General features: G+C 53.2%; 2 protein-coding genes across 2 annotated transcripts; one reads left to right on the top strand and one right to left on the bottom strand.

Moving 5' to 3' along the window:
- Positions 1 to 1,318: 1,318 nt before the first annotated feature.
- On the top strand, positions 1,319 to 2,560 carry FAM163A (family with sequence similarity 163 member A; the record flags this gene model as incomplete). Its single annotated transcript, XM_079536503.1, has 2 exons — positions 1,319 to 1,411; positions 2,174 to 2,560. The coding sequence occupies 2 exons, from the start codon at positions 1,319 to 1,321 to the stop codon at positions 2,558 to 2,560; spliced, it is 480 nt and encodes a 159-aa protein (XP_079392629.1).
- Positions 2,561 to 5,377: 2,817 nt separating this feature from the next.
- Positions 5,378 to 23,502, bottom strand: LOC306946250 (ADAMTS-like protein 2; the record flags this gene model as incomplete). Its single annotated transcript, XM_079535233.1, has 18 exons — positions 5,378 to 5,496; positions 5,616 to 5,760; positions 6,380 to 6,556; positions 8,180 to 8,350; positions 9,303 to 9,458; positions 9,699 to 9,912; positions 10,244 to 10,370; positions 10,902 to 11,008; positions 11,659 to 12,079; positions 12,557 to 12,986; positions 13,238 to 13,413; positions 13,595 to 13,675; positions 14,948 to 15,071; positions 15,722 to 15,867; positions 16,774 to 16,876; positions 17,355 to 17,430; positions 18,669 to 18,811; positions 23,425 to 23,502. 18 exons carry the CDS (start codon positions 23,500 to 23,502, stop codon positions 5,378 to 5,380), a joined length of 2,994 nt encoding a protein of 997 aa, XP_079391359.1.
- Between the last annotated feature and the right edge of the window lie 3,539 nt (positions 23,503 to 27,041).

Raw genomic sequence — 27,041 nt, 5'->3', positions numbered from 1 at the left:
TTGGGCTCCCACCCATTGCTGCAGCCCCTCAGGGTGCTCAGCCCACCCCGGTGCTGCTCTGTTCCAATTAGGCCCTGTGAGAGGATGGATGCTGGTGAGGCCACGGCTGCTAATTCACCAGGCAGACAGCTCATTGAATTAGCCCAGGCTGCAGAGCGGGGCTGAGCCACCCGCACACAGCCCCACGTCTGTCCGTCTGCCCCACATGGGGCCGATCCGCTGCTGCTGCCATGCGGGTGCAGGGATGGGTGTGCAACAAAAGGGACTGGGGCTGTCCAGGCAGGAGAGGCACGCATTGACCCACACCAGCAAAGGGAATGTGCTGCCCTGCTTGCTGTGCGCGTCCGGCACGGACGTCATTGAAGGGAAATAAATATAGCAGCCGCTCGCTCCAGAGCCGCTGCTCAGGCTGTAAGTTTGTGCTGCCGCACGGCATCAATTAAAGAAAATGGATCTCTGCGCCAAGCAGCCCCACGCCTGCCCGCAGGGTCAGCCTGCTCCGTCCCCACTGGGGACAGTGGGATGGCAAGGGGCAGGGAGGGCCCCAAGGGTGCAGACAGACGTGTCCTCGTCCCTCTCCAAGAAGCACTTGGTGGCTCTGTGGGGTGTCCCCGAGCCATCCAGGGTGCGGTGTGGCTGTCATGGAGCGTGCTGTCCCTATTGTTAGCTCCGTGCGGGCGTGCTGATGGATGGCCCTATCAGCTGGCTAGTGGGCATATCGATTTGTGGAGTTTTTGTCATTTTTTTCTCCTGTTTTATGTGTGAGAGTGGCTTGAGAAAGGAAGTAAATCCAAACTGTCCTTCTGGCTTTGCACTGTGCCTTTCTGAGTGCTGGAAATCAATGTGTGGCTGCTGGCAAACCACGCTGGGATGAGTTTTTGGGGCTTTTCCTGCGGCTCGGGCGGAGGAGCAGGTTGGCAGCTGTGATCTGGAAGCTGCCACCTCCCCGCATCAATTAGGGTCGTGTGGCTGAAGGATAATTAGATCTGCTCAGCTGCAAGCTGCCAGCGCTTGGGTCCTATCAATTAGCGGCTCACAGAGGGCTGCTGATGGGACACAATGGCAATGGGGATGGCAGGCATAGGGCTGAGCTGATGGCTTCTTCTCCTCCTTGTCCCTGCTCCTAGTGCCACAGGCATCTCCCCAGGGCCATGCAGAGCTGCCAGCCCCCCCCAGCCGTCCCAGGGCCGGCGTGACCGCCAGCGGCCACCGCATCCCTGGGTAAGTGCCAATGGGGAATGTGGGATGGGAACGGTGATGCTTTGGTGGTGACTGTCCCCATGTTCTGCCTTTCAGAGTTTGATGGAGAATCGGTCGGATGACAGCGGGAACTGTTGTCATCACCGGGGGAATCCTAGCGACAGTGATCCTACTGTGCATCATTGCTGTGCTCTGCTACTGTAGGCTACAAGTGAGTGTGGGGACATCCATTGCGCCAGGGTGCAGGATGGGCTGGGGGGCTTTGTGCCCATGCTGGGCAGGGTGAGGCTGCCCGACTGCCTCCCACAGGAATCTGAGGAGCTGCAGTGCTTGCTCACTTAGGTGTAGGCTTGGCTGGATTTGCAACACCAGATGAAGAGCTTTTGGGTTGGTTTTTGGTTTTTTTCTTCCTATAAATTAGACGAGGAAGCTTTCAAAGTCGGCTGGCTACAACCTCTTTAAAAGTTAATGCTGAGTCTGTGCCATGCAGCAACGTGCTGGAAAGCACAGAGGCTACAGGGAGGGTGGCATCCCCAAATCCCTTCCCCATGCAAATCTCACTGTGAAAGGAGGAGACACATTCCCCTGCTGCCCCCCACCTGCTCCTGGCTGGGTCTCACCCTGCTGCCCTCAGGTCCCAGCCTGGTGGAGCCAAGCAGGCAGCTCCAGCAGTGGGGAACTCCAGCAGCTCCTGCCATGGGGCTGAGAAGCTGCCCCACTCCTGCTCCAGCGCTTTTCTCACTTCTTTAATTTATATTAATTTGTTAGTAGAGTTAGTAGTAGCTCAAACTGGAATTATAGAATCATAGAGTCATGAAGATTGAGGAGGACTGCTGAGGTCACCAGGTCCGAGCCCAACCCATTCCCACCACTGACCGTGTCTGTCCCTCAGTGCCACATCTACTCTTAGGTTATGTGTGCCAGGTGGTGCCTGGGGTTGCCCCGTGCTCACCTACCCCATCCCTCTCTGCAGTACTACTGCTGCAAGAAAGATGACCCCAATGAAGAAGAGGAGGAGGAGGAGGAGGAAGAGGAAGAATCCGACCTTCCTGCGCACTCGCACCCCGGCACATGCAACGCCTGCAGCTCCCGCATGGCGGACGGGCAGGGCAGTCCCACTCCCATCCCCGAGCTCAACCAGCACGGGGCCCACCCCCGCTGCCCCACCTGCTCCCCGTACGGCTCCCCGTTCTACATACGGACCCCCGACATGGTGCGCAATGGAGGTGAGCGCGTGGCCTACGCGCCCGCCTGCTACCCCGAGATGGGGCCACCCGTCGGCCTGCAGGGCTTCCCGCTGAGCCGGCACAGCTTCCGCGAGGGCTTCCCCCCATCCAGGGCCATCAGCACAGAGGTGTGACCCCCACCACGCACCCCGCTCGAGGGATGGGGCTGTCAGCTCGCAGATAGTGGGGGTCGTGCAGGGAGAGCCCGAGGGCAGCGTGGCCCTCCTGATGGAGGGGAGTGGCGGAGCCTCACGGGTCACTGTGGAGGAGGTTATCCAGACTGTGACCTCTGCACCTACAAGTGTAATTATTACTCTATCTCCTGAAGGAACTTGTCTAATGAGGGCTATGTACAGTACAAACTAACTTCATTGCTCCCCAGAGCGGCGCCTTTGGTGTTCTCCAGCTGGGGCTGTGCCCACGTCCCCTGCACGTGGGATGGGGATGGGAAGCACAGTGCAGTGGGAATGGGGGCCTGAGGCCATCCTGCTCCGCCTGGCCACAGCACTGCTGTCAGCAGCTCATGTTGCGCTGAGGACTGACTCAGGGCTCGGCTTCGCCCACTGCAGCCTGTGCTGCAGTTGTAGGAGAGGATCTGGATCACTGCGAGGGGACATGAAGACCGTTCACCCGTGGCAGTGAGCACAAGCAGGTCTCTCTGTGGCCAAAGCCCCCACTTTGACTGCTCACAAGCTTTCTTAGGAGCGATTTTAACTTGGGCCCATAAGTGACCGAGGTTTTGCTTACAAGAATTGCACCGCCAGATGACTGCAGTGTGGTCACCTCAAAGCCCTGCCCAGACCCATCCAGAAGGATGCTGGTTTAGAATCGCTTTGGCTTGCAGCAGCAGAGCCCACCAGCTTGCGTCCCCTCCTTTGTGAGGAGCTCCAATGGAGCACAATTTCCCCCTTCACTCTGGGAAGAAGACCCGAGCCAGACCCAGCAGTTGTGTGGCTGTGACGACAGCTCAGCCAACAGCTCCATCTGCGGAATGAAGATGGGAAAGTTCCTTCCTCCTCCACAAATCCAATTAGGTGAAAAATGACCAAAAGGACATCTCCATCGTCCATGGACACTTCCATAGCAACAGCGCAGCACTGCTCCCCGCTTGCAGCAGGGAGGAGGGACGCAGCCAGCCCACAGGTGCTGCCAGGAGCAATAGCAGGAACTGCTTGCCTTGCCCTTGCAATGCTGGGTAGAACTGCTCCGAAGTACAAGTGGGGTGTTCTTTCACTGCCACCATTTGGAGACTGGCCATCTGAAGGATTTGGACCAACAAGTCTTGATTTCCCTATTCAAGCACAGGTGAAGGAGATCTTGTGGAGGCAAACACTGTGTCAGCCTCAGATGTCTTTGCTAGCAGACAGTAGGCTGATTGACACTCTGACCTGCTGTTGGTTTGGCACCTCTGCTCAAACGACCCAAAGAAAAGGAGCCGGATGAATGCCAAAAATGATGATGGTCCTTGCAATCCAGACACCGTGCCCCAGCATGCATCTTACACAGTGTATGAGCAAACATTATTCACCGTCTCCCCCATCTCTGGGCCAGAAAGACCTCGTGTTTCCATTATGCTGAGACTCAGTCTAGCTGCACCTCCTTTACAGTCTCCTTCCGTTCTCCAGACAGCGATAGCAGGCCTTTTCATGTCCTTTCACAATAAGGGCAGGCAGGACGAAAGAAGAGAGTTAGCAGCAGCAACGCTCTGTGGATCCCACTGGCTGATAGCACCTGGCTCCCCTCCAATTCTCTTCCCGGATAATATCATCTCTCTGTTTTTCTTGGCTAACTCAGCAAATGCTGTCCTTTCCCACTAGAGCGTCTGCTCAGCTTGGTCTCCATCCTGCTTGGAGCCACACAAAGTTAATGTCACAGCACGGCTGCCGTGGGCATGTCCCGCTACCCAACTCTACCTCTTGGCATGAAGCAAGGCTTCCCACCTTGCAGTCCCCAGGTGGGGAGAGAATATGGGGTTCTGCTTCTACAGGTCACCTCTCTGATGAGAGGAAAGAGAGGAAAGCAACCATATCATGTGCAAATGACCTGTCACCAGCTGATGAGGTGAGGCAGCTCCAAGGTAGATGGATGGCCAAAGGTGAGTGTCACCCTCACAGCCAACACAAAACCCTGGGCCTGGCAGCTGCAGATGGATGGGTGAGTCCAAAAGGGCAGGGAGCAGAGATACAGCTGTGGGTTGTAAGGTTTGGGTGGTGGAGGAACAGGACAGGGTAGGGGCAGGCATCTCAGATTTTTTCCACTTCAGATTTCCTCTGTTATTATTCTCTGTCTTTGTTGCTCAGCTATGGGTCCAAATTCCATGTCAGAAATAAAAGAGGACTTTGAAATACAAAACAGGAGTGATTTCTGTTCTTTTGGCAGGCAACACAAAATGGGGTCCATCCATAGCTGCCCTGTAAGCTGTCCTGATGCTAAGATTTCTCCACCCCCCCGCCTGCTCCTGCTTGTTTCTCTTCTCACCCTCCTCCTCCCTTGCCCCCCCCCGGCCTAGGCGCACACATCCCCAAAACAACAGGTGACAGTTTAGCTCTTTATTGTGACACAGAATTTTTTGGCTGTGTTTGGAAATTGCCCATGTAGCAGAACGACCTGCAGGGCAGGACGGGGTGACTGCAGCCTGTGCCCTGCTGCGGGCTGGCTCTGTGCCCCACCGCCTCCAACCAGAGCTCTCTGGAGGCGACTGACAGCAGGGACAGGCTCTCCCAACTCACTTCTCAGTAGCTTTCTAGGAACTGGTGGTTTGTCTTCAGTAAAATCCTCTTGGTGGAGAGGGAACAGTGATGACTAAGCCCTAGGAGTCCTTTCTCGCTGAGCAGGCTGGTCTACAGGGACTGGCTCCACGGCCAAGCCAAGTGAGGTGGCTTCAAGTGGTAAAGTCTGGCTCAGGGGGCTCACAGCCCTGAACTTGGAAGGGAACTACAGCCTGGCAGCAGTCACGGTGACTTGAGGCGACACGACCAGCAGCAAGCCTTCCTGTAGTACCAGTGAGAGCACAGCTTCACCTTCAGCACAAGCACGCAGTTGGCCGTCGCTTTGTCTTCACAGTCTTCTTCTGGGGAGCAGAAGCAACCACAGAAGGGGTTACAAAGCAGACACGCTTCCCCAAGCTGAGAGCTGGAGGGAGCGAAAGGTTCCCAGGGCTCTTCCTCCTCCCTGCTCTCCCAGTCTCACCTGGGGCCTCTGTGGGGCACGGCTGGAGCTGACACGTCTGCCTGCCTTCTGGTTTGGTAGCAAGGTCACAGCCCTGGGCCAGCGCTTCCCCCTGGTAGCACTTCACCTCGCGCAGTCGCACGCCAGCACCGCATGTCTTGCTGCACTGTCGGGATCGAGGGAGAGGAGAGAGAGCATAAGAGGTAGGTTTTCATTGAGGTATAGGTCCCGAGCTCTTTCTTCCACTGAGACCTGGCAGTCTGTGCTTTGGAGACTGCTCTCAAAGAGGTTTGGGTCAGATCTAAGCCCAAACTCAGGCTCTCCTCTGGTTGCTTGAAGAGAGCCTCTCTAAGATGAGGCAGGGTGAGGGAGGAGGTTGCTTTCTGCTTTTTAACGCAGCTCAGAGTTGGTTTTGCTTTGAAGGCTGATGCTGTTTTAGAAGATGGACAAAATGGCAGCTTTGCCTTCCCCCCATTCACTAAATGCTAAGTAAAGCAATCAAGAGGACAGAACATCAACTGCTGGCAAAGAAGACATGATTGCATCACCTGCAGTGGTACATGCTTTTGCCTGAGGCAATAATCCACGAGCTCAAAGGTTTTCTCCATCTGCTGTGGGCCAGTCCTTCCTTTTGCTGCCTGGTCTGCTAAAAAGCAGAGCTTGTGGTCCCACCCAGACCCAACAGAGCCCTCAGCAGACTGAACTGCTGGCAATCCTCACTGCAGGTCACGCTCCACCACCCAGGGTTAGCTCTTCTCCCACTTCCCCGCCACGCTGAGCCGTACCTGAGACCAGGAGGTAGTGAACCAGGTTGAACACGGCCTCATGAAGCAGGCAGCTTGCTCCTCAGGCTTTTGTGCAGCCTCACAGCGCTTCTCAGGGTACTCCCTGTACACCCCATTCTCCAGCCCTGCACACAGGACAACCCGGCTCTTTGTCCCTCGTCCGCAGCTGGCATCACACTGGGAAGTAGAACATAAACTGCTGCTCTACTGTAGAGCTTCAGGTAAGGTGGCATCCTGCTCAGAAGATGCTGAATGCACGTGCTAACACCAGGCTGATGGAGGTAGTGCAGCCCGGGTCACGGGAGCAAGGGGTGCCTGCAAAGGAGCTGAATTCCTCTGGAATAGGGGCAGGAGATGGTTATGTGTTCAGCATGGAGGATGCTGAATTGAGCCTGGCTGGCCTGAGAGCAGTTCCCACAAGGGACCTGGAGCAGCCAAGGTAAGGATGTAAGAGGCTGTTTCTGTCTTATTTTATATATCTCTATGTCCTAAAAGACCACGTAGCGTGTTTGTGCAGTAATTACATCCTGGAGTACTGACAAGCTCTGTGAGGGCTCAAGGGGACCAAGCTGGTGCACTGCAGGAGATTGCACAGACAAGTACCCAAGCTCAGCCCAAAGCTATGCAGGCACAGATGGGAGGGATCGACCTCTCAGGACAACACCGAGAGAAGCAGGCAATGGGAGGCAGAATCTCATTCTAGCTGTGCTCCCTGGTGTCTCGGGCAGCACTTACCAGCGCGAGACTTCACTGCTCAGTGCCCATCTTCACAGTGCCAGGGCCAGCACAGCTGGCTCACATCCCTCCTGAGTCATCCTGCAAACAGCTCACCCGCAGCTGAACAGCTGAGAGCACAGCAAAGAAGCTGGCACAGGCAAAAGTGGGGAGCCCAGCTGGCCCTTCAGATTTCAGGTGAGTTTAATCACTCAGGCACAGCTCAAAAACTGCACTGCAGCATTGGGTGTGACTTACACCACAGGACAGAGCAGGAAAGGGCTACAGGAGTGCCGTGGGTCCCCAGTTGTAAATGATTTCTGCTCGTTACTTGTGCTGGAGGGACTCCCAACTGAACGCAGTCAGCAGCTAGGAAGGCTAGAAAAAGGATTCCTTAGAAGCCCTCCTTTGTGCTCCGTGAATGCCTGTTTTTCTCAGGACTTTACAAGGCAAAGCCCAAACCCCACAGGTGTGTCATGATGTTCTCTCTGGGTGCTCTGGGATTTGGACCAGCTTGTAATGGAAGCTCATAATAGCTTCTCTAGCAACAGAGGGCAAGCAGGCTGGCAGCAATTGCTGGCTTAATAGAACAGGGCCCCTGAGCCATGTTCATTGCACCTGGGGCAAGTAAATGCTCTTGGGCTGGAGGTGACTCCCAGGGCAGGGGCCTGGGCTGAGGCCTTACCTCTGGCTCTTATTAACTGGAGATGCAGTTGGTTTTTGTAGGGCTTTCTCTTTGGCAGCGAGACCAAAATCTGGGGGGTGTAAGTGCAGATTCTGGATGGGGCTCTGCTGAGGTGCCTACAACTGCCAGCTGGGAGCCAGAAGTGGGAGAGGAGGAGGACTTCCTTAAGACACTGCTGCCTTCCCAGAGACCTCTGGACCTCAGAGAGCTTGGAGGGCCACAAGTGCCACAGACTGGGGTATGGTGGGGACGAGCTGGGGTATTTTCCTCTTCCCTCTTTTTGGAAGGAGCAACGATGCAGCTGGTGGTCACACTGTACAACTTTGCTCCACCAAGGGAGCCAAGTGGCCATCATCTCCTGTGGGACAGGGCTGAGGACGGAGGGCTGGGCTTGGCTTTACCTGGTCCCACTCCTGCTCCACCCAGTGTGCAGGGCAGTCCTTGTCTCCACACGGATGGACGGCCAGGGGCTTGGCAGCTGGGTCACACTGTGTGTCAGAGATCACCTTGCCCTCCAGGTTGCGACAGGCGACGAAACGGTTTATGCGTCCCTCACCACACGAACCTGAGCACTTGGAGGAATAAAGGGCATTTAGACACACCAGGGAGGTGGAGGGGCTACGGTCAGCAGTGAGAATCTGGAGCCCTGGATCTGGGGCTGTGGTACTTGATCCCAAGGGTCCCTAGAGGTGTTGGAGAAACATCGAAATGCGGCAGTGAGGGACATGGTTTGGCGGACATGGATGATGGGTCGATGCTTGGATTAGATGGTCTTAGAGATCATTTCCAACCTTAATGATTCCATGATTCTAAGTTCCGGTTAGGTCTCAATGAGCTCCATTCAATAATTTGAGGAGCTCTTGGCACCTGGAGAATGGAACTCCCTGACCAGATGCACCTCCAAAGACCCTTGGACTCCACCACTCCCTGGGCAGCCTGTGCCAGTGCCTCACCACTCTTACTGAGAAGAAATGTTTCCTAATATCCAACCTGACCCTCCCTTGGTGCTGAGGCCATTCTATCCCATCCTGTCATCGTTACCTGGGAGCAGAGGCCAACCCCACATCACCACAGCCTCCTTTCAGGCAGTTACAGAGAGCAGTGAGGTCTCCCCTGCGCTCCTCTTCTCCACACTGCCCCATCACATTCCCTCAGCTGCTCCCCATCACGCTGTGCTCCAGACCTCATGCAGATCCCTGCCCTTCTCTGGACAAGCTCCAGCAACTCAATGCCTTTCTTGTTAAGGGCCCAAAATTGAACACAGAACTCGAGTGCTGAGTACAGGGGGATGATCCCTCCCTGCTACTGCTGGCTGCACTACTGCTGATACAAGCCAGGATGATGCTGGCCTTCTTGGCCACCTGGGCACACCGTTGGCTCAAAAATGTACATTATCACTATTTCTCTAGCCTCTGCTAGAGGAAAGCCAACAGTGAGCAGCAGCATGACTGCTCATCCGCTCCCTCCTGCCAGCCCTGTGCCCTCAGAAGTGGGGGTGTGGAGGAGCAGCCTCTCTGCACTCACCGGGCCCCAGTCGGAAGCGGTCCAGCGGCGGTCGCAGGGCGGCCCTGTGCACTCCTTCTCACTGCTGGGCTTCTGGGACTCATCGCAGAGGGCTGCTTCCACCGAGCAGCGCACCACCCTCTTCATCGTGCCCTGGCTGCCGCATCGGGCTGAGCACTGCAATGACACCGAGTTGGATTCCAAAGCAGAGCACAAGAGGAATAAGCAAAGGTGTTTTCCTCCTGCTGCACTGGTGGAGAGGAGAAGGGCCCCAGCAAGGAAGGAGAAAAGTGAGTAAAAGTGAGCGTGCAGTCGGGCAGGGCTTCCTCAGCGCTCGCCAGCGGGAAGCACCCAACATCTGTCATTTTCCTTCAGACCCCGGCTCATCCTTGGATGCAAAGCTCCCCCGATGCCTACCTCAGACCACTCTGAGAGCTCCCACTGGGGTCCGCAGGCCTTGTTCTTGCAGGCTTTCCTCTCTATGGGCCTGGCCAGCCCAGCTGTCTCGCAGAGGTCATCGTAAACAGAGCTGTCGAAGCCTGGAGCCAGCATCTTCCAGCAGCGCACGGTGCGGTACTGGTAGCCCTCGCCACAGGTCCTGGAGCACTCACTCCACCGGCTCGTTTCCCACCTCCACAAACAGTCCCCAGGAGAGAAAGCACAAAGCAAAACCCACGTAAGTGACCCGGGGATGGAGGGTGGCTGGGGAGTGTTCATGTGCCTGGGACTCCCTGACCCACTAACTGCTGCTATGAATCTGCTCATCAGGTGTAGGTCTGTTTGTGCTTAGCGGGTAATTTAGAGACAGAAAATTCCTTCCCTCTTTTCACTTACATGAGGATACACAGATTTAGCTGTTTAAGTACATCTTCCAGACCAGAAATGGCTGCATACTGTGAGCAGGAAATGATCCTTACAAAGACGTGTATTCCCCAGGGGGAGCAGATGTCATTTCCACTCACCGAGGCTGGCAGTCTCTGCCTGTACAAAATTCATGTGTAGGTTCTGGTCGGGTCAGGGCATCGCAGTACGCTTCGTCCACTTCCACTCCATCATACCGTACACACATTGCATAGGAGGCACTGATACCTGCTGGACAACCAAGATCTTGTCTAGGTCAGGCTCCACCAGAACCAAAAGCCTCCCCCAGCTATTAGAAAATCACCGAAGAGCATTCACTGCCTCTGAAAGTCTATTTGCAATTTAAAAATACCAGTAGCCAAAAAGGTCCTGCAAGATCAGTTGCCTCAGCAAGGCTTGAACTGATAAAAATCTCCAGACAAAAGCCAGCCAGATGCTCTGAATAGCTCTGTTGTCTTCCTGGACTCTGAGTGCTGGCATATAAATCTCTCCTAAATTCTCATATAAGCTGATGCTGAAACTCACCCTACAAACTAAAGAAATTATGATTGCACCACTGTTACAAAAGTAAGAAACTTCAAGACGCCACTCTAAGACCAATGGAATTTGGAAATGGGAAAACAGCACATCTGTCCTCTTCAGATACCAAAAAAGAGGGAAGCAAATAGCAAAGAAAGTGGCGGCTGCTGAGTGGATTCCAACTACAGAAGTCACCAGGACAAAAGCAGTCTTCAAAGTAAGCACTGGGTCTTTACCTACCTGAAGTGCAGGTGGAGCTGCAGGGGGCATAAGCCGAGACCTTCCACCGATACATGTCAGCCAAGCTGATGTCATCGTGGCCCACAGGGCTCACATCAAACTCATTGCTGCAGACAGAGGAGGAGGCAGGAAATAAAGACGTAAAATTGCTGTGAACATAAAATATACTGACTGTATTTCCTCCTTTCCTTCTTGGAAAATGGGAAGAAACTCAATGGTTCTGTTCTCCAACCCTATCTCCCCCACCATGGGCAAGATGCACCACTGATAAGCAGAGTGTGAAGCCTTCACAGAATCACAGAATGGCCTGGGTTGAAAAAGGACCACAATGATCATCTAATTTCAACCCCCCTGCTATGTGCAGGGTCGCCAAGACCCAGGCTGCCCAGCCACCAGACCAGGCTGCCCAGAGCCACATCCAGCCTGGCCTTGAATGCCTCCAGGGATGGGGCAACCACCTCCTATATTCAGCTAGTAAGACTGTGAACAGCCATAGCTCCACAGGTCCTTCAGAATACATCTAAATGGATCTCTGAGGCAAAGGAACACAACGTATGTTCCAGAAGCTCTGTGTTGGACCATGAGCTGTGCCAAACATCTGGAAGACACAGTGTTGCTCAAGCAATTATAACAGATACCATGGAGAGTCGCTGGCAAATGGGGACATCAGGGACAGCAGTGAGACTGCCAGAGGACTGGTTCAACCCTCCCTCCCAGCCAACCGTGCTCCTGTTTTGCCCAGGAAACCAAGTGCCACCTTTCAGTGCCGGGGGCCCGCAGAGGCTCTGCCTGGCTGATGTCCTCTGTTGTGCTGGCACCCAGCAGAGAGCTCTCCACAGATGCCATCACACTGTAGTTGCTCGCTTTCCCCTGTCTCCCAGCAAACATCTCCACCTTCAAGTCCTGCAGTGAGTTCTTATGGGACGGTGCTTTGTGGAGGCCCTGTGGCCACCGGGCAGCTGTTTCAGCCCATAGTCCTGCTGTGGTGTTCCTCTGGGCCAGCCTGGCAGCCAGGTACTGCAGCTCCCTGCAGAAAGCAGCATGGTGCTGGTCCTGGTGGCACAACCTCCTGAAGAGCCGAAGCCTGGAGGATGCGACGCGGCTGTTCTCCGATAGCTCAGACCTCCTCATGCTGTAGGGTACAGCTGTGCTGATGGAAATCTGGTTGAATTTGAGGGCTGGAAGAAGAACATTGGGATGTGTTAACTATCTTGCACGCCTTATACTTTAGCATGTGGTTTAGTGGTGCCTGGTAATGCAAAAAACACTGAGTATTTGGCTTTGAAACCCTAAGTTGCCATCAGGGTGCATCAACAGGCTTTAATTATCCTGAGCAGCCTCACGTGAGATCCTCACACCTGCCCGTGGCCCAGAAGTTGGATTAAAGCTCAGACCTATGTTGCAGGTGCACTTCATTCCTAGTCCTGCCCCTTAACTGTTTGGCTTTCTCAGACAGACCTCAGATTTGCTCCTCTTCCCACAGGGAGCACCCAGCTGCACTCTGACAGTCTCCACCCCTGCTATTAATCATCCTTTTTCCCCGTCTGCCTGATGGAAAAGCCACCCTACATTTCAAGTGAACCAACGTGGAATGTCTCAATGCCTCTTTTCAATGAATTAAGGCTTGGGAGAAAAGGAAAAACAAAGCAACCAACCCAATTCTGTTTCTCCACCAATTGCTGCTGCTTCCTCTCGTTCTTCCTCCCCTGCTGTGTTTGCGTGGTAGACCTGTCTTATGTGGAACTCATACTTCTCCTTTTCTTCACCTTGTTCCCATCCCCAGCCCCGAGGGTGATTAGTGGAGTTGGTGTGGAAGAAGTGTGGATGGCTGAAGCCTAAATCTTCATGCCTATCTTCTAGAGGAAGCTGTTTGTTGGTGTCATCTGGTGACAGGGAAAGCCGTGTGACATTGGAGTCCTTGGCAGCTCTGAAGTTGGCTGGAACAGGATGGCTCTGGCTGGTCTCTACTGGGTGATGATAACGAGGTCTGTCTACAGCAGGGGCTGCAGTTCGGAGAGGTGGTGGTGTCCGTGGTACAGTGTAGTCATAGGTTATATGTGGCATTTTCCCATTAAAGTTATAGTACTGGAGGAAACAGGGAAGGAAAAGAAAACCTCTTTTATTCTAAGGGCATGCATTTCTTCTAATTGCTTTGTGACAGATGTTAAGAGAAGATAGCATCCTCTTAAACCCAAAAGGAAACCCCACGAGGCAATATCTGGCTTCCTCAGCCACAGGGTTGGTATGAGAACAAAATTAGGAAGCAGTTTGTCTGAGGGAGGCTCACAGTTTGGGACAGGCAAGACAGGAAGGGCTAAAAGTACCTCTTCACATACCATGGCATTCAGAGACTGGTTAGTGGGGCCGTGAGCTATGATATACTCCAGCCCATCTGAATTCAGACTCGAAGGCCGCCTGTACTTGAAGATCGTGCCAGCTACCCTGAAGTTCTGGGGGTTGTCAATGGCAGAGTTGCCGTTGAAGAAGAAATGCCCATATTCATCAGCGAGCGCTTCAAAGGAAAAAAGAGACAAGCGTGATGCTCCGTGCGGAGCGCTGAGGCTGTGCTGGCACTAAGGAAAGCAAACCCTGTGCTACCCAGGAGGAGATGCTCACAGGAACGGCTCAGGTGTCCTCCCACCCCATAAGCAGCTGAGCTGGGACCTCCACACCCAGCCAGACCCCCTGCTTACCCAGGATGTTTTCTGTCTTCCTGCGCTCCATGATGAGGATGTCCGTGGCACCGGCAGGGATGCTGGTGATGAACACGTAACCTGAGGAGCAGGAACGGGAGGTGAAGAAACTCCAAGGATGGAACAGAAGAGTGTTCATAGGCAAAGCATCTCGTGGGATAGGTGTGCATGTAGGAGGGCAGCGCTACCCCTAGCAGGATGTTAAGGACATAAGCATGTTGTGCCAAGCTGTGAGCTCTAATCCTGGCTCCCTTCTGAAATCCCTTTGCAAATGACCACTGCAGGTCTCTAAGGCTCAGTTTGACCACTGCTGGGTTTGAAGTCAGAAAGGAATTGCGTGAGCTTAATAGTGTGGCTGTGGGTGCATGAATGAATGTGCTGTCAAGCTTTTCCTCACAAGAGCACATAAAAAGCTTACTATTGATCAGCACTGGTGCTGAAGGGTGCAGGGAGAAGACTGTAGGTCCCCACAGCTCCCGACTCAACAGAATTTGTCTCAAGAGGAGCATAAAGATTGACCTTTAAATGGGTAGGAAGTAAAAGGCTCTTAACGTTGTGGGGCTTTGCCAGCTTGCCTTTCCTGTTAGAAAGTCTGTTGATTGCTTTTTTCCATCCTGTAAGATTTTATGAGGCCTGGAATGGGAGGCCAAGACTGTCTGTGTGCTTCTAGAGAGGTTAGCACTATTACCACACCCTGGAAAGGAGCCAGAATACTTCTCTGGTCCAGCATCTGTGGAGAATGAGGTAGACTAGTGGAACAATAGCAGTGTAAAACGATGTTCCAAAACATCCTCAAACCACAGTTAATTAATTACTAATGAGTATACCACAGTCTGTTCCTTCTTGGTGGAGGAATGGGCCATGAGGTTGCAAGAGATGAACCATTAATCTCAGCCCAGTTTCAGAGGGACTGTCCCTCAGCTGCATCAGCCACAGGACTGGGGAAAGCTGGAGACGAAGTGCAGGCTGAAACAAATGCTGTGACCCTCATCAGAGGAGCCTAATCTTCCAGTGAACACCTAGCACAAATAAAAGAAGATTCATTGACCTTATCACATCATCTGAGGTGCGCGAGATGCCAAAATCAATAGGAACAAAGAGATCCCCAGCTGCCTCCTACGGAGAAGATGTGAAAGAAAACCTTGCTGGCCTCATTTACAGCATATCATACCCCATCTCCTCTGATTAATCCAAAAGGATAAAGTGTCGGTATTTAAGCAGAGGTGGCACTCTTCAGCTTTTTCCACCAAGCAGCTGGGAAACTCCTACCCTCATTCAAGCCAGCCACCCTTCATGCCAGTTGGTGGTAAGAAGTAGCAGGTGAAGTCTCTGGACTGTGGTAGCAGGGAGTACCTATCTGTGAGATTGCCTTTCGGAAGCTGCCTGAGACACGGTGACAAGTGCTGCCGTCCCCTCCACACACCCTGCATCTGTCCATCGTCCGGGCCGAATACAGGCTCCCATCACACCCCACTGGCTGCAAGGAACAGAGCAAAAACAAAGAGTGTCTCTTAGGGGACAGTGTCTTTTCAAGGTGATGCTACCTTATTCTTTAGGTGAGCTTCTGCGTGTGGATGCAGGGTAGTTTGTGACCGTGTGCACTGTGCTCCTGAACCTGGGGCAGGATCTCATGTGTGAGTGCAGAAAATAAGATTCAGAAAGTCTGTTGCCATTTATTCAGTCTCCCATCTTTTGGCAAATCCTTCTCACTGTAGTAGTGATGTACAGCATCATCTTCCAGGAGACGCTGCATCAAAGGCAGGCAGGCTGCTTGAGTTTTTAAGATACCTCTCTCTACCACTCCACACACACATCCTTTACCCTTATTCTACAAGGGAAAAAATCCAATCTTTTTCAGTTTGGCTATGAACACTGAGCTGCAGTCCTAGTCTTCTCTGTGCTGGGAGAAAAGTTCTGTTACCCACTGTGAATGTGGATGTATCTAACTCCTTTTGTGTGAATCCCTCTGTCCTGCTCTAGCCCAGAGGCATTCAAAAGTGAATGTAATCACTCTTGCCAGGCCTTGGTTTCACCTCTCTGCTGGGACCCTTGGCTTCACAGTGACTAGGCAGTTCAACAAGGCATTTATACCCCTGGTTTCAGTACTGTTTCCTTCCAGAGCCTCACCTCACACTTCCCATTGATGCAGACCCCTTGGTAGGTCCTGTCCTTGCAGGAGGTACCATCCTGGGCTCGGGCCATCAGCTGTCTCTCTCCATTCCGCGTGGTGCACTGGAGGTCACACGGCTTGTTGGAGATGCTGGTGTAGTCATCTGAAGGGACAGAGGCAGACCAAGGGAGTGGGCAGTGAGGGAGGGGACCTTCCCTTTATCCACACTGCTGGTTTGATATCATCTTAGATGTTCTTGCTTCTCGGGATGAACTGCAAGGCTACAGACCTTGGTAGTAAAGGGATCGTGGTATGAGGCTGCACCTGGGGCCACACACAGAATTGCTTCTTGATGGCAAAACCTCTCCCCTTTGCAGTGCCATTCCCTGTGCCAGATATGGGAATCCACATCAGCAGATCCCAGGCCACACATAAATACACAGGAGCAAGTATGACCCGCAAGAGAGGTATCCACAGTGGGGCTGTGGCCAGCTGCACCCCTTCCAGCTGAGCAATGGAAGTTAGAGGTGCAGATGTTCTATGTTCCCTTGGCAGCTAATGGAAGAACAGGCAGGTCCAGAAAGGCGGTCATATCTCAGGGGAGCTGAGTCTGGGCCTCAAGGGCCATCTGGCAACTCGTGTGAAGCAATTTATCTCCTCTGTGCAGGAAATGGATGGCCATCCTGTTCAGAACAACCCACCGCCATCCCAGCGGAAAGCATGCTGGCTGACGGAGGTGGCTGAAATGGTAGGAGGCACACACCGACTGAACACCACTCTGCCAAGGTGACTGGTGGTGAGTCAAGACACCTGAGAGATGCCTGTGTTCTGTGTCTGCTCGCCAGCACATTCTGACATAGGATCCAAGCCAGTGTGAGAAGGGGCCCGGCTGGCTGGGGTGGCTCTGTGAAGAGAGGGGATGATTTCTCCAAAGCAGGGAGCACAGGGAAGCACTTCTGGACCAGCCAGGAGCATCCATCCCTCGCCCCTGGGTCCTCCTCCTGTGTCTGAGAAAATCCTGCAGGTGTTTTCTCACCCTGATCCTTTGTGTGAAGCTGTGAAAACCCACCTGGATAGAGGGGCATCCAGTGGTAGTACCGCTTTCCAAAGGCTTTGGCATTGAAACTGGAGCACTGCTGTTGTTTGAAGCTTGCTGTGTTGGCTGGGCAGGGCTATGGAGGGAATAAATGTGATCAAAAGCTCCCTATGTCGCAGCCCTGGTTGTGACAGCTGCTTGGCCCTGCTACATCCTTGGAGGATGAAAATGCCCTGTCCACCCTGGAAGGAATCAGTGATGGACTTTGATGTGCAGTAACACAGGCAGAAAGGCCAGGCTTCCATTGCCTCAGACAGCTGTAGTTAACAGTACTGCAAAATCTACTTCCAGCAAAGGGAAAAACATACCAGAAAAACTTCTTCCTTCCCCCAACCCCACGATGAATATGTTTTATATCCTTCTCCCCCACATTTCAGACCCAGAGAGGAGCCCAACTCCCAGAGGCACACTGGCAACTCCTCAGGAGTGCACTGTGCCTCTTGTCTGCACTCCTCTGCCAGACCCTCACCGCTGCTGCTCCTACACTCCTGCACTTGCTGGCCCAACCTCACATCCCCCAGTAAGGACCAGTCAGTGCTGGAAGCAGTTCTCACCTGCTGCTGGCACAGTTGGTAGTGCTTGGCTTGGCCAACGCACATGGTGCTGTTTGTTCCCTGGGGCATCTGGAGCCTGCAAAGCAGAATGTGTGAAAGCACAAATAAGCTAGAGGTCTGCAAAGCACTAAGAAATCAAGGATAATAGAAAAATCAGGGTGGGATTTTATTAGAGTAAGGTTTTCAGGATTTATGGTGGTCAACGTCTCCCCTGAAAGACATCTTCAGTGCTGTTAGCTTCGGAGTGTGATTTTAGGCTCAGTTTGGGTGGATGGGAAACAACTGAAGTATTTCCAAGGCTTTGTCTGCACATCTCTGCAGAAGGGTTGTGTGACAAAAAGGCAATGGGGCTTGATGATCCACCATTTCCACAGAAGCACCTACGATTTAGAAGTGAGCTGGGGAATTGATTTCAGAATTCACTGGGCAGCATGCAGAGAGATGGCACCTCTCATGGGTACTGAACACCTTTCAAGACTAGCAAGAGAGGTTTGGTGATGAACAAAAACCACGGTTCTCAGCAAGTGATGCTTTAGTTCTGGCCAGCAGCACTTGTCCAAGGGATACTGAACTTCTCGACTAATGCAAAAGCTAAAAAAATTCCTGAAAGCTGAGAAGATGCAGGGAGAAAGGTCGAGGTTACAGATGGCAACTTCACTGTGTAGTGAAGAACCACGTTCAAGCTGGACTGCTCAGGTCTAGCTATTCCTGCAGAGCAACAATTTACACAATATTGGTAGAGCCTAAATTCACATCATAAGGCTTCAAAATTGCCATCTCTTTCAGCTGAAGCAGGGGCAGCCTGCAGACTCCATCAAAAACTATTTCACAGGGCATGGCTTGCTCACACTTAAGCTGCCCTGCCGAAAGCTGCGGGGGCCTTTTGGCTGGGTTTGATGTCAAGCAGAGGCAGAGACATTGGCAAGCCTCGTTAGTGGGGAGGCGGTGTCCAGACGGATGGCTGTCACCACATCTGGACCCTTACTATGCTGCCAAGCAGCCCACATAAAAGAAATTTTCTTCTGGAGGAGGCAGAGCAGGTAGGGGGCCCTCGTCTGAGCTTCCTGCCCTCAGGAGTGCAGTCACGCAGAAGGGAAAGAGGCTGAGCAGCCCCAACGGTGTGCTGTGCAGTACGATGCTGGCTCTTGTTAGCAGCTCAGGCTGGCGAGGTGCCTGATAAGGGCTGGGTGGTGAGGTGATCCAGAGGGAACAGCTGGGTCCCCACAAACCCTATTTGACCAATTCCAGGACCGTAGTAGCTGCAGGGGGCAAATGGAGGTTGGGGCACCGTGGAGAAAGCATGCTGGGACCCACCGCTGCTGCAGGCAGTGCCGCTCCCGGGACATCACGCCTCCGCCGCAGGATCGCGAGCAGGTGGACCACGAGCTCCACTCTCCCCACCACTTGGTAACTTCTTCATCCCAGGGGCCAGCTCTGTCTGCTGCCTCACTACTGTCCTGACAGAAACAGAGAATGGTTAGCTGGGGAACCTGGTGGCCTAACTCCAGAGGATGGATGGATGGATGGATGGATGGATGGATGGATGGATGGATGGATGGATGGATGCCTCTGGGATCTTGTGGCATGGAGAAAGGCTGCTGGGCATGACATGCGTGGCACTCAGTCTGGCTGTAGCCTGAGCTGCAAGCTCACTGCCAGCCCAGCTTAGCCACACCAGCAGCCCACAGCCCAGCTGCCAGCCAGAACGGAGCAGCAGGAAGGCTGCAACGCCTGGCTGCGGAGAAGGGGGGTAGGGGGGATGCATCTGTCCTTTGGCAGAGCTGTATCACAGGGAATAAACTCTTCTTTGTGCATAAGTCGGCTCAGGTCCAAGTTCTTCACCCTGCGACTGTCACAAAAGTCATTTTCAAGAGCGCTTCAGAACCAGAGCCTCTCGCAGGCTGTCTCAGCACAGCTTTGCTGGCCTCTCCGTGCTCAGCAGAGGACTTTCTCCCTCACCCAGCATGCTTTGCTGTGGCCAATCCTTTAAATTTGGCAAACCTGAGCTCTCCCACCCCTGTGCGATCACGATAGCAGGCTGCTGTCGACTGCACCTCTGAGATTCCCAGCAGGTAAGTGAGCGTATGTTTCAGTAAGATCTCTTGCAATGCTTTTCCTGCTGTGTGATGCCCTAAAAGCTCCAGAGATTTTTGCAAATTGTGTGCAAGAGTGAATTTGCTGTTTACTGCAACACAGCCGTGAGCAGAGAGTTAAATGCAGCAATGAGCTTACCATGGGGCAGTGACTAGAAGTGATTTAGCCAGCTGAAAATGCTGACGGTGTATCAGTAGTAGCAGAAGAGATCAAATAATTTGTGTGTGTGTGTTGTCTGTGTAGCATCTCTTATGTTACACTGAGGGCATGGAGAGGCTGTATCAGTGCTACTCATAGCAAAACCCTGATCGTCCTGGTGGGAAGAACTGGTCTGCAAAATTGATGGATGTAAAAGAAAGCTCAGCAGTCTGCTGAGCTAGGTTCACTATTCTGGTTGACTGCCTCTTGGCTCGATGCTCTTTCGTGGTGTAATAAAGCCAAAATGTTCTTCATCTTGCAGTGTAATTCCTGCCTGAGCATTTGTTTCTATAGCATCTGCCAACAGCATGCTCTGGGCAGAGGAGATGCAGAGGAGCTGATTTGGGGTTAGAACCCAGTGTGGTCAAGGTGCACATAGTGACCGTGCTGCCCATGGAGTGTGTTAAAAGTAACCTGCTCTGCAAAAAAAGCACCACACCACCTGATGCTTTACCCTTTTGTGATTACAACAGCTGATGGTGAAAACAGTGCAACCAAATTCCTTGCAACATGGGTGTGCTGGCTGGATGTGCTTCTCTGACAGAGAGCAAGTGCTGTGTAAAAATGAAGTGTAAAAGAAACAAGCAGATTTTCAGCAAGATCTTTCCTTCTGCTACCAGATGCTCATTTCAACCTGTGTCCTACGACGGTTTCTGTCTGACTGCACACGATCAGTCTGCAGGTGGAAATGCTGGCTATGCAGCTTCCGTGGTTACAAAGACAGAAACGAAAGGCTGTATTTTCAGTTCAGATCTCCCCCTGACCCCTGCGATAAGCATCTCCAGGCCTGCAGAGGAAGTGCCCTTCACAGCTGCTAGGAAGGAGAGGACAATGATTTATCTGTCTGTGCAAAGAGCTCAGTGCAAAGCAGTCTCTCAGGAGCTGGAGCATCAATCACAGCTGGCCCCTTTCCACGTGACTGAGTGGCCACAGAGCACCAAGGGGTGCACAGGCTGCCCAGGGGGAGGCGTGTGGGCCAGAAGTGGCAATATTTACCCAGCTTTTCCCCAGGCTTTGCCCCACTCCACCCCTGTGGGCTCTGCTGCAGCTCAAGCAGTGACAGCAGTTTTCAGATGAAATGTGTTCCTCTACCTCTGTAAGCCCCTGTTCCTGCTTCCTCAATCAATCACACACTAAATAGATTGATTTGGCTCTCAGGTTTTCCATGACCAAGCACTTTTGCCAGCCCTCGCCCAGCAGCACTTATTTATCTGTGTAAGCAAGGACAGTGCTGAGCTGCAGCCTTTGCCAGCGAGGCTCACGGTGTGACAGCAGCTGAGTCCTCAGCCCTGAGACGTGGAGGTGAAACTCAGGTACGTGCAGCTGGTTTCAATCTGGGCTGACTTTGCTGCGTTGCCAGAAATGAATCCGTGCTAACCATGACACACAAATGGCTCTTGTTTGTAATTAGCGATACTTGCATTTTCCAAATTTCCAGATAATAAATTAAGGCTTGTGGGATAGACTCCAGATTAGATAAGCTCCCAGCTTCAGTTTCCCAAGCCCCTCGGCAGACCCCAAGGGTTACTTCTGGCCAAGCAGATTTCCCCCCCTGTTCCTTGGAGAAAGAGAGCCAAGGGGCTTTAAAACAACACTTCTGCAGTCTCCTGGTTATGGGAGATGCTGAACCCCACTCCAACTTGTGCCATGCTGTAGAACCATGCATGGAGCAGACCAGAAACTGTGGGGCAGGAGGTGGGTGTAGGTGCAGGATCTGTAAGGCTGGCTCTGCCTGGGCTTGGATATGGAAGGGAGGATCAGGTACAGTTCCTCAACTGATGAGAAACGTTAAGGGCTAGAAATCACATCAGCAGAAAAGACAGGCCACCTGCAGCTCAGCCAGGTGCTCTCCTCAAGAATTCCCCTGGAGGCACTTGTGGCTTGGCACGCAGGCTATACAGCTGCAGCTCTTCCTCTCTGAGGCTAACCACGGTATTCCTGTGCCTCAACACCTACACGGGAGGCTGCGCGCATGCTCTGGTGAGGGCTGCCCTCCTGTTCCCTTGCTTGGGGGTGAGCAGAGCCTACGGTGACGCTGGGGAACTTTTCCAAAATTTTCCAATATTGCTGTCTCTAAGCCAGCATCACTGAAAGCTTTTCCTGCCTACCCAAAGGCTCAGCAGCTGTTTCCCTTCTACCCCCCACCAGAGCCAGACAAAGGCTGCCACAAACAACTGCTTCAGCCTGGCGAAGGAGGGAGGGCCCAGGCTGACATCCTATCAGTTTTCCAGGCGGTCTTTCTGAAGAACAGAAAGGAGAAAATAAACCCTCTAATGATTCTCTGTTGCGTGTCAGATCAACTCTAAGCTACAATGGGTTTCCCAGAAACCTGGGAATAATGGCAATTAGTGTGTCATTGGCTCAGTGTCCCACACTGCGCACTGAATCCTGGGACTCATTAAGCCCGTGTCTCAGGGGTTAGAAATCTTTCTAGGAAGAGACAAAACAAATCCCTGTTAGTTCCCCTGAGTGGAGAAGCTTGCAGGGGTGTGCTCTGTTGCAGTGTGATGTGCCTTAGGGCCCTGTGCACCACTGCAGGCCACAGGAAGCTCTCATAACACAAAAAAGCAGCTGAAAAAACTAAAGTCTGAACAGCCCTTTTCTGAGGTCATTAACTGCATGTCCTCTACAGAAATCCACAATCCCTTACCTCAGGGCTTCTCTCTATGGCAAACTCTGCTACTTGCTTGAGATACTAAACAGCTTCAGATGTCCTAATGCCTCAAACTGCCTGCAGATGTTATCTTGTGCTCCTGGAAATGAACTGCAGTGTTCAGCCCCCAGGTCTGGGTGCTCTGTGTTATGCTCTGATCAAAGCTGTGGCTGAAAAAAACAACTGTGTTTTCAATTGTGTCCCTTCCTCCCCCCAGAAAGGAGAACTCTGATGCACCGTTGATCATCCTGCTGTGAAGAGAGAGAGGAAAGGAATACGGGGTGTGCATGAGGAATCCCTACCATCTGTTTTTTCAGAGGCACTGTGTCCAGAGCTTGGTGCAGGGAGGAATTTGCTTATCTAGGGACTGAAGCACTCTGTGGCATTCTCTGCATGCATGCTGCAGAAAACACAACCAGCAGGTTAATCCCTTAATGACCACTGCATCCACAGCCTGCTCTGTGTGGGGTGAAGGAGTGCACATCTGGCAGGCTGACCCTGGGAAGCAGAGCAGAGCAGGCAGAATGTGTGCGAGGCTGCAAAATGCAGCAGGAGCAGCACACTGGGGCTTGAACCCAAAGGCAACCCCAGCTCAGGTGACAACGCTGCTCAAAGCTGGGGTGTACACAGAATGAGCCACAGAATGGCTGAGGTTGGGAAGGACCTCAAAGATCAGTCACCACCCATGCCATGGGCTGGCTGCACCCAGCTCAGGCTGCCCAGGGCCCATCCGTGGCCTGGGGCACCACCAGGGATGGGGCACCCACAGCTCTGGGCAGCAGCGCCGGCTCCTCACCGCTCTGAGCGAACAATTTCCCCCTGACATCTCACCTCAATCTCCCCTCGCAGCAAAGAGCCGTCCCCCCCAAATTCCTATCGGCTATCCCACCTCAGCCACGGCTTTGTGCGGGGAGCAGCGCATCGCTCAGACCCCTCCTGCGAGCCGGAGGGCTCCGCTCCCCACGCAGCAGCGGAACGGTGCCACCTCTAAAGGCCGTGGGGGCAGGGCTGGAACCGGCTCCCAGGCGCGGGCGAGCGGCCTCTCCGGGTCGCCGCGGCCCTTTGTCGGCGGGGCGGGCGCGGAGGCGCCGTTCCGGGCAAGGTCAGCCCCGAGGCCGCGCTTACCTTAGCGCCGAGGGGGGCGGCGGCGCTCAGGAGGAGGAGGAAGAGGAGGAGGAGGAGGAGGCGGCGGGGAGCGGCCATGCCGCGCTGCTGCTGCTGCTGCTGCCGCCGCTCGGAGGAGGCGGCGCGGCGGCCCACCAGCGGCCGGGGCAGTAGCAGCCGGCGGCGGGGCGCGGGCCGGCATGGCTGGGGGAGTTAATGACTTTACAACGTGCCGGGAGCGGCGGCCGCCGGGGGAGGGAGGAGGAGGAGGAGGAGGAGGGGGAGCCGGCGGACAAAGGGGAGGCGGCGGGGGGCAGCGCTCCGAGCTCCGGAGGCGGGGAGCCCCGCGGCACGGCCCCGTCCCGCCCCTCGGCTGGGCTGCGGTCCGGGCTGCTGGCGCGGAGCGCTGTGCCTCGCGCTCCTCCCGTTTGGGATCCGCCAGCCAGCCTATGGAGCTTCTTACGCGAAAGGAGGACCGGCGTTTCTTTCTTTGAGGAGGAACCCGTGTGATCCCAGGCTTCCCTCTGCAGCAGAGCTCTGAGCCGGGAGGTGACCGCTCCTCCCTTCGGCTGCTCCGAGCGGTTCAGCTCCTTTGCTACGGCGTGGCTCCGCGCACATCAAGCGCGGGCTGGGTCTGCTCCTCTGCGGGAACGCCGTGACCCGAAACTGCTTCTGGGATCCGCCTGAGCGGTCCCGGGTTGGGGAGCCGTTCCCGGCTTTCGTTTGGAAGCTGTGCTACGACTCTGAAGGTCGCCAGCTCTCGAGTGCCCTCGCCAGGGACCTGCCGAGCCCTCTGCTCGGAGGGAGATGCTAACATTGAGCTCCGAGCAGAGCAGGGGGAAGGACAGCGATGGGGCTGCTCGGTGCTTTGCCCTCTCCCAGCGCTGGGACAGCCGAGGTCACTGCCCGTCTATCTTATCCTGCCTTCCAGCTTTACTGAGTGCAAAGAGATGTAGGTACAGTCCAGCCTGAGCTTTCAGAACTGATTTTGCCCCTCAGCTGAGCAGCTTCGAGGTAATTTTCAGAGTCGTCGAGCACTTTGCTGCAGCACATCCTTGCCTGCAAAATTAGTGCTGCAGGGACACCTTCCGCCCTCCTCTGCTTCCCTCCAAAAACACGGCTGTGTTCCTGCTCTGCATGGGGCTCAGTGCAAGGACAGACCCGGTACCTCCCACCCTGCAAACCCACATAGATCCTCGTGTCCTGCAACCTCTCAGCACTGACGCACCCAAAGCGACTCCAGGGTGCAGGAGGGAGGTTTGGGGAGCTTGCAGGGGGCTCTCGCTCAATGTGCATCAAAGGTCATTTCTCTGTGTGCAGAGAACACACGACACAACAAGCACAGCATCTGGGGGGGGGGGGAACATACAAAGCCAATGCTCTCCTCCAGCCAGAGCTGCTCTGGGAGCCCAGCAGGAGTTTGGCTGTTCTGGGAGACTTCTGAATTCAGAGGCGAGACCAAAAAAATGCTCTCTGTTTAGGCCAGGGCTGAGCGAGATAATTCAGCACAAATGTTAAAATGAGGATGTGCAGAGGTGTTGTGAAATTGTGTGGAACAGACTAATTTTTTTTTCCTCCACGAGTACAGTGTTGAAATGAGAAATATTTGGTTTCTAAAATATTTCTGCTGCCAGTGGGTTTCAGTTTCAGTATTACAATGGAGTGTTTTGCAAACCCCAGCGTGTTTCAGCTGGAGTTGCATTTAGCAGCTGGGTTGAACTGAAGCATTCCTCTATGGGTTTGTTCTTAGTTTTGGGCTTAGCTAAAAGGCTGCCTATGTTTGTCCCAAACAATTGAGAGAAGTATTCACTTTGTTTGCAGAATTACAGACGTGACCTAAATAAATCTTTGTCCAATATGATCAGCTCTTCTGCATTATGAAACAAGCTAGAGAAAAGAACAGAATACAGTAAGGCTCAGCCTCACTTTGCTGCTCTCTTTCACGATCTCATTTATTTTTAAATAGAAGTCTTGTTTCAGAAGCAAGCAGGGTTGGTTTTTTTGGGGGTTTTTTTTTTTTTTCATTTGGTCTTTAAAAGGTCATAAAAATGTATCTGTATTAGAACAGCTTTGCTGGGTGATGCTTACAGCGAGGTACCCAAGCAGCATGAAGTTGCCACTGCATACCCTGACTATGCATTATTCACACGGTATATAAAACTGGTAGTGAGATAACTTTAAAATACTGATTTCTCTCAAAATATGAACACGATTAATGCTTCACCAGTTCTTACATCAGCGCCAATACTTAACCATGAAGAGCAGAAACAGTGTTTTTTGTTACCAAAGTAGTGAGCAACAATAAAAATGAGGAAGAGGAGGAAGCACCCAGCATCTTGCCTACATCTTGTATAAAATCACGCCTAGAGCTGCTCTGCTGATGCTGGGCTGTAGCACGTCTAGTTGTGTTTGGCATGGTAAAAACCTCTGCAACAGGATGCTTCATGTGTAATCCTTGGCCAACGCTGCAAGGGTAACTCAGCTCCCTGTTGGCCGTGGGGGATAAACATCAGTAAGTCTGGGGTAGTGGATAAAGTGCTGCAGCACTCCTGGATCTCATCTTCATGTGACCAGCATGGTAAAGAAATCAAACGTCTGCTCTTTGGTTCAAATTGCATCCCTTTCCTCTTCCCTCTCTTTGTCCCTTCCTCCAAGTCAATGGCCACAGAATCTCCCAGGAGAAGCAAGGCACGTGGTGGGAGGACAGAAGATTCAGGTGGTGATTTCAGGCACTGGGTGGATGGCTGAGCCATCAGTGGAGCAGATCAGCAAGACACCATAGGCCAGCACAGGGGTCTGGAGCACTTGGGTGGACTGCTTGTATAAACAGCATACTGTTCTTGATTTGTGTCTTGCTCAGGTGTAGTTTCTGCCTCTGCAAGGCTTCAGTCTCTGTTGTCCATACAAAAGCAAGACATGCTTTGCTCCAGCTGCTCCGTCTCCAGTAGCCATGATTGTAGGCACAATGGGCTGACACCTGGGGCTGGCTGCTAGGTTACAGTAGATACTTCAACCTGTGCTTGCCCTCAGGTGTTCCCTGAGTTAGCAGCTCTGCCCCAGCACTCCTGCAGCAATTCAGTGTGTAGGAGGACCGTGTAGGAGACTGTACAGGACCAGGATTTCTCTTCTTGGGGTGCAGAGGAGGCACGGTAAGAATCCATCCTGCTTAGTTAAGGATTTGGGGTGTTAATGCCATAGGATTTGTTCTTTACCACTTAGTATCAGTCTGCTCCTCGTTGCTCTGACATTAGCTGGAGTATCACCTGCCTGGCGGGAAGGCAAAAGTACCTTTGGTGGCAAGGACCTGGTGTGCTGTCTCACATGGCTTGAAATAAGTATCAGTATTATCATCTACATTCATCAATAAAAGCTGGGGAGAGGCAGGCAGAACTAGGGAAAGCAAGGCAGGGAACTGCTGGTCTGCAAACACTCTCAATCTCCATGAAGGGGGCTTTTCCAGGGGCCCTGGAAAGGCCATGGAATGGCTCACGGAGGTGTTTTGTCAGCTTGCTCTTGTCCCGACCCTGAGGGCTCCCCTCTGTGCAGGCAAATGATGTAGAAACACTTCCGATGGCTTCCATCAGATCTGGGTGAAAAGGAATCATGTAGGACCAAAGCTGATGCATCTGCCCAAAGAG

The sequence above is a fragment of the Tetrao urogallus genome (genome assembly GCF_951394365.1).
Source record: "Tetrao urogallus genome assembly, chromosome: 5".
NCBI lineage: Eukaryota > Metazoa > Chordata > Aves > Galliformes > Phasianidae > Tetrao > Tetrao urogallus.
This window is presented reverse-complemented; position numbering and strand designations above follow the sequence as displayed.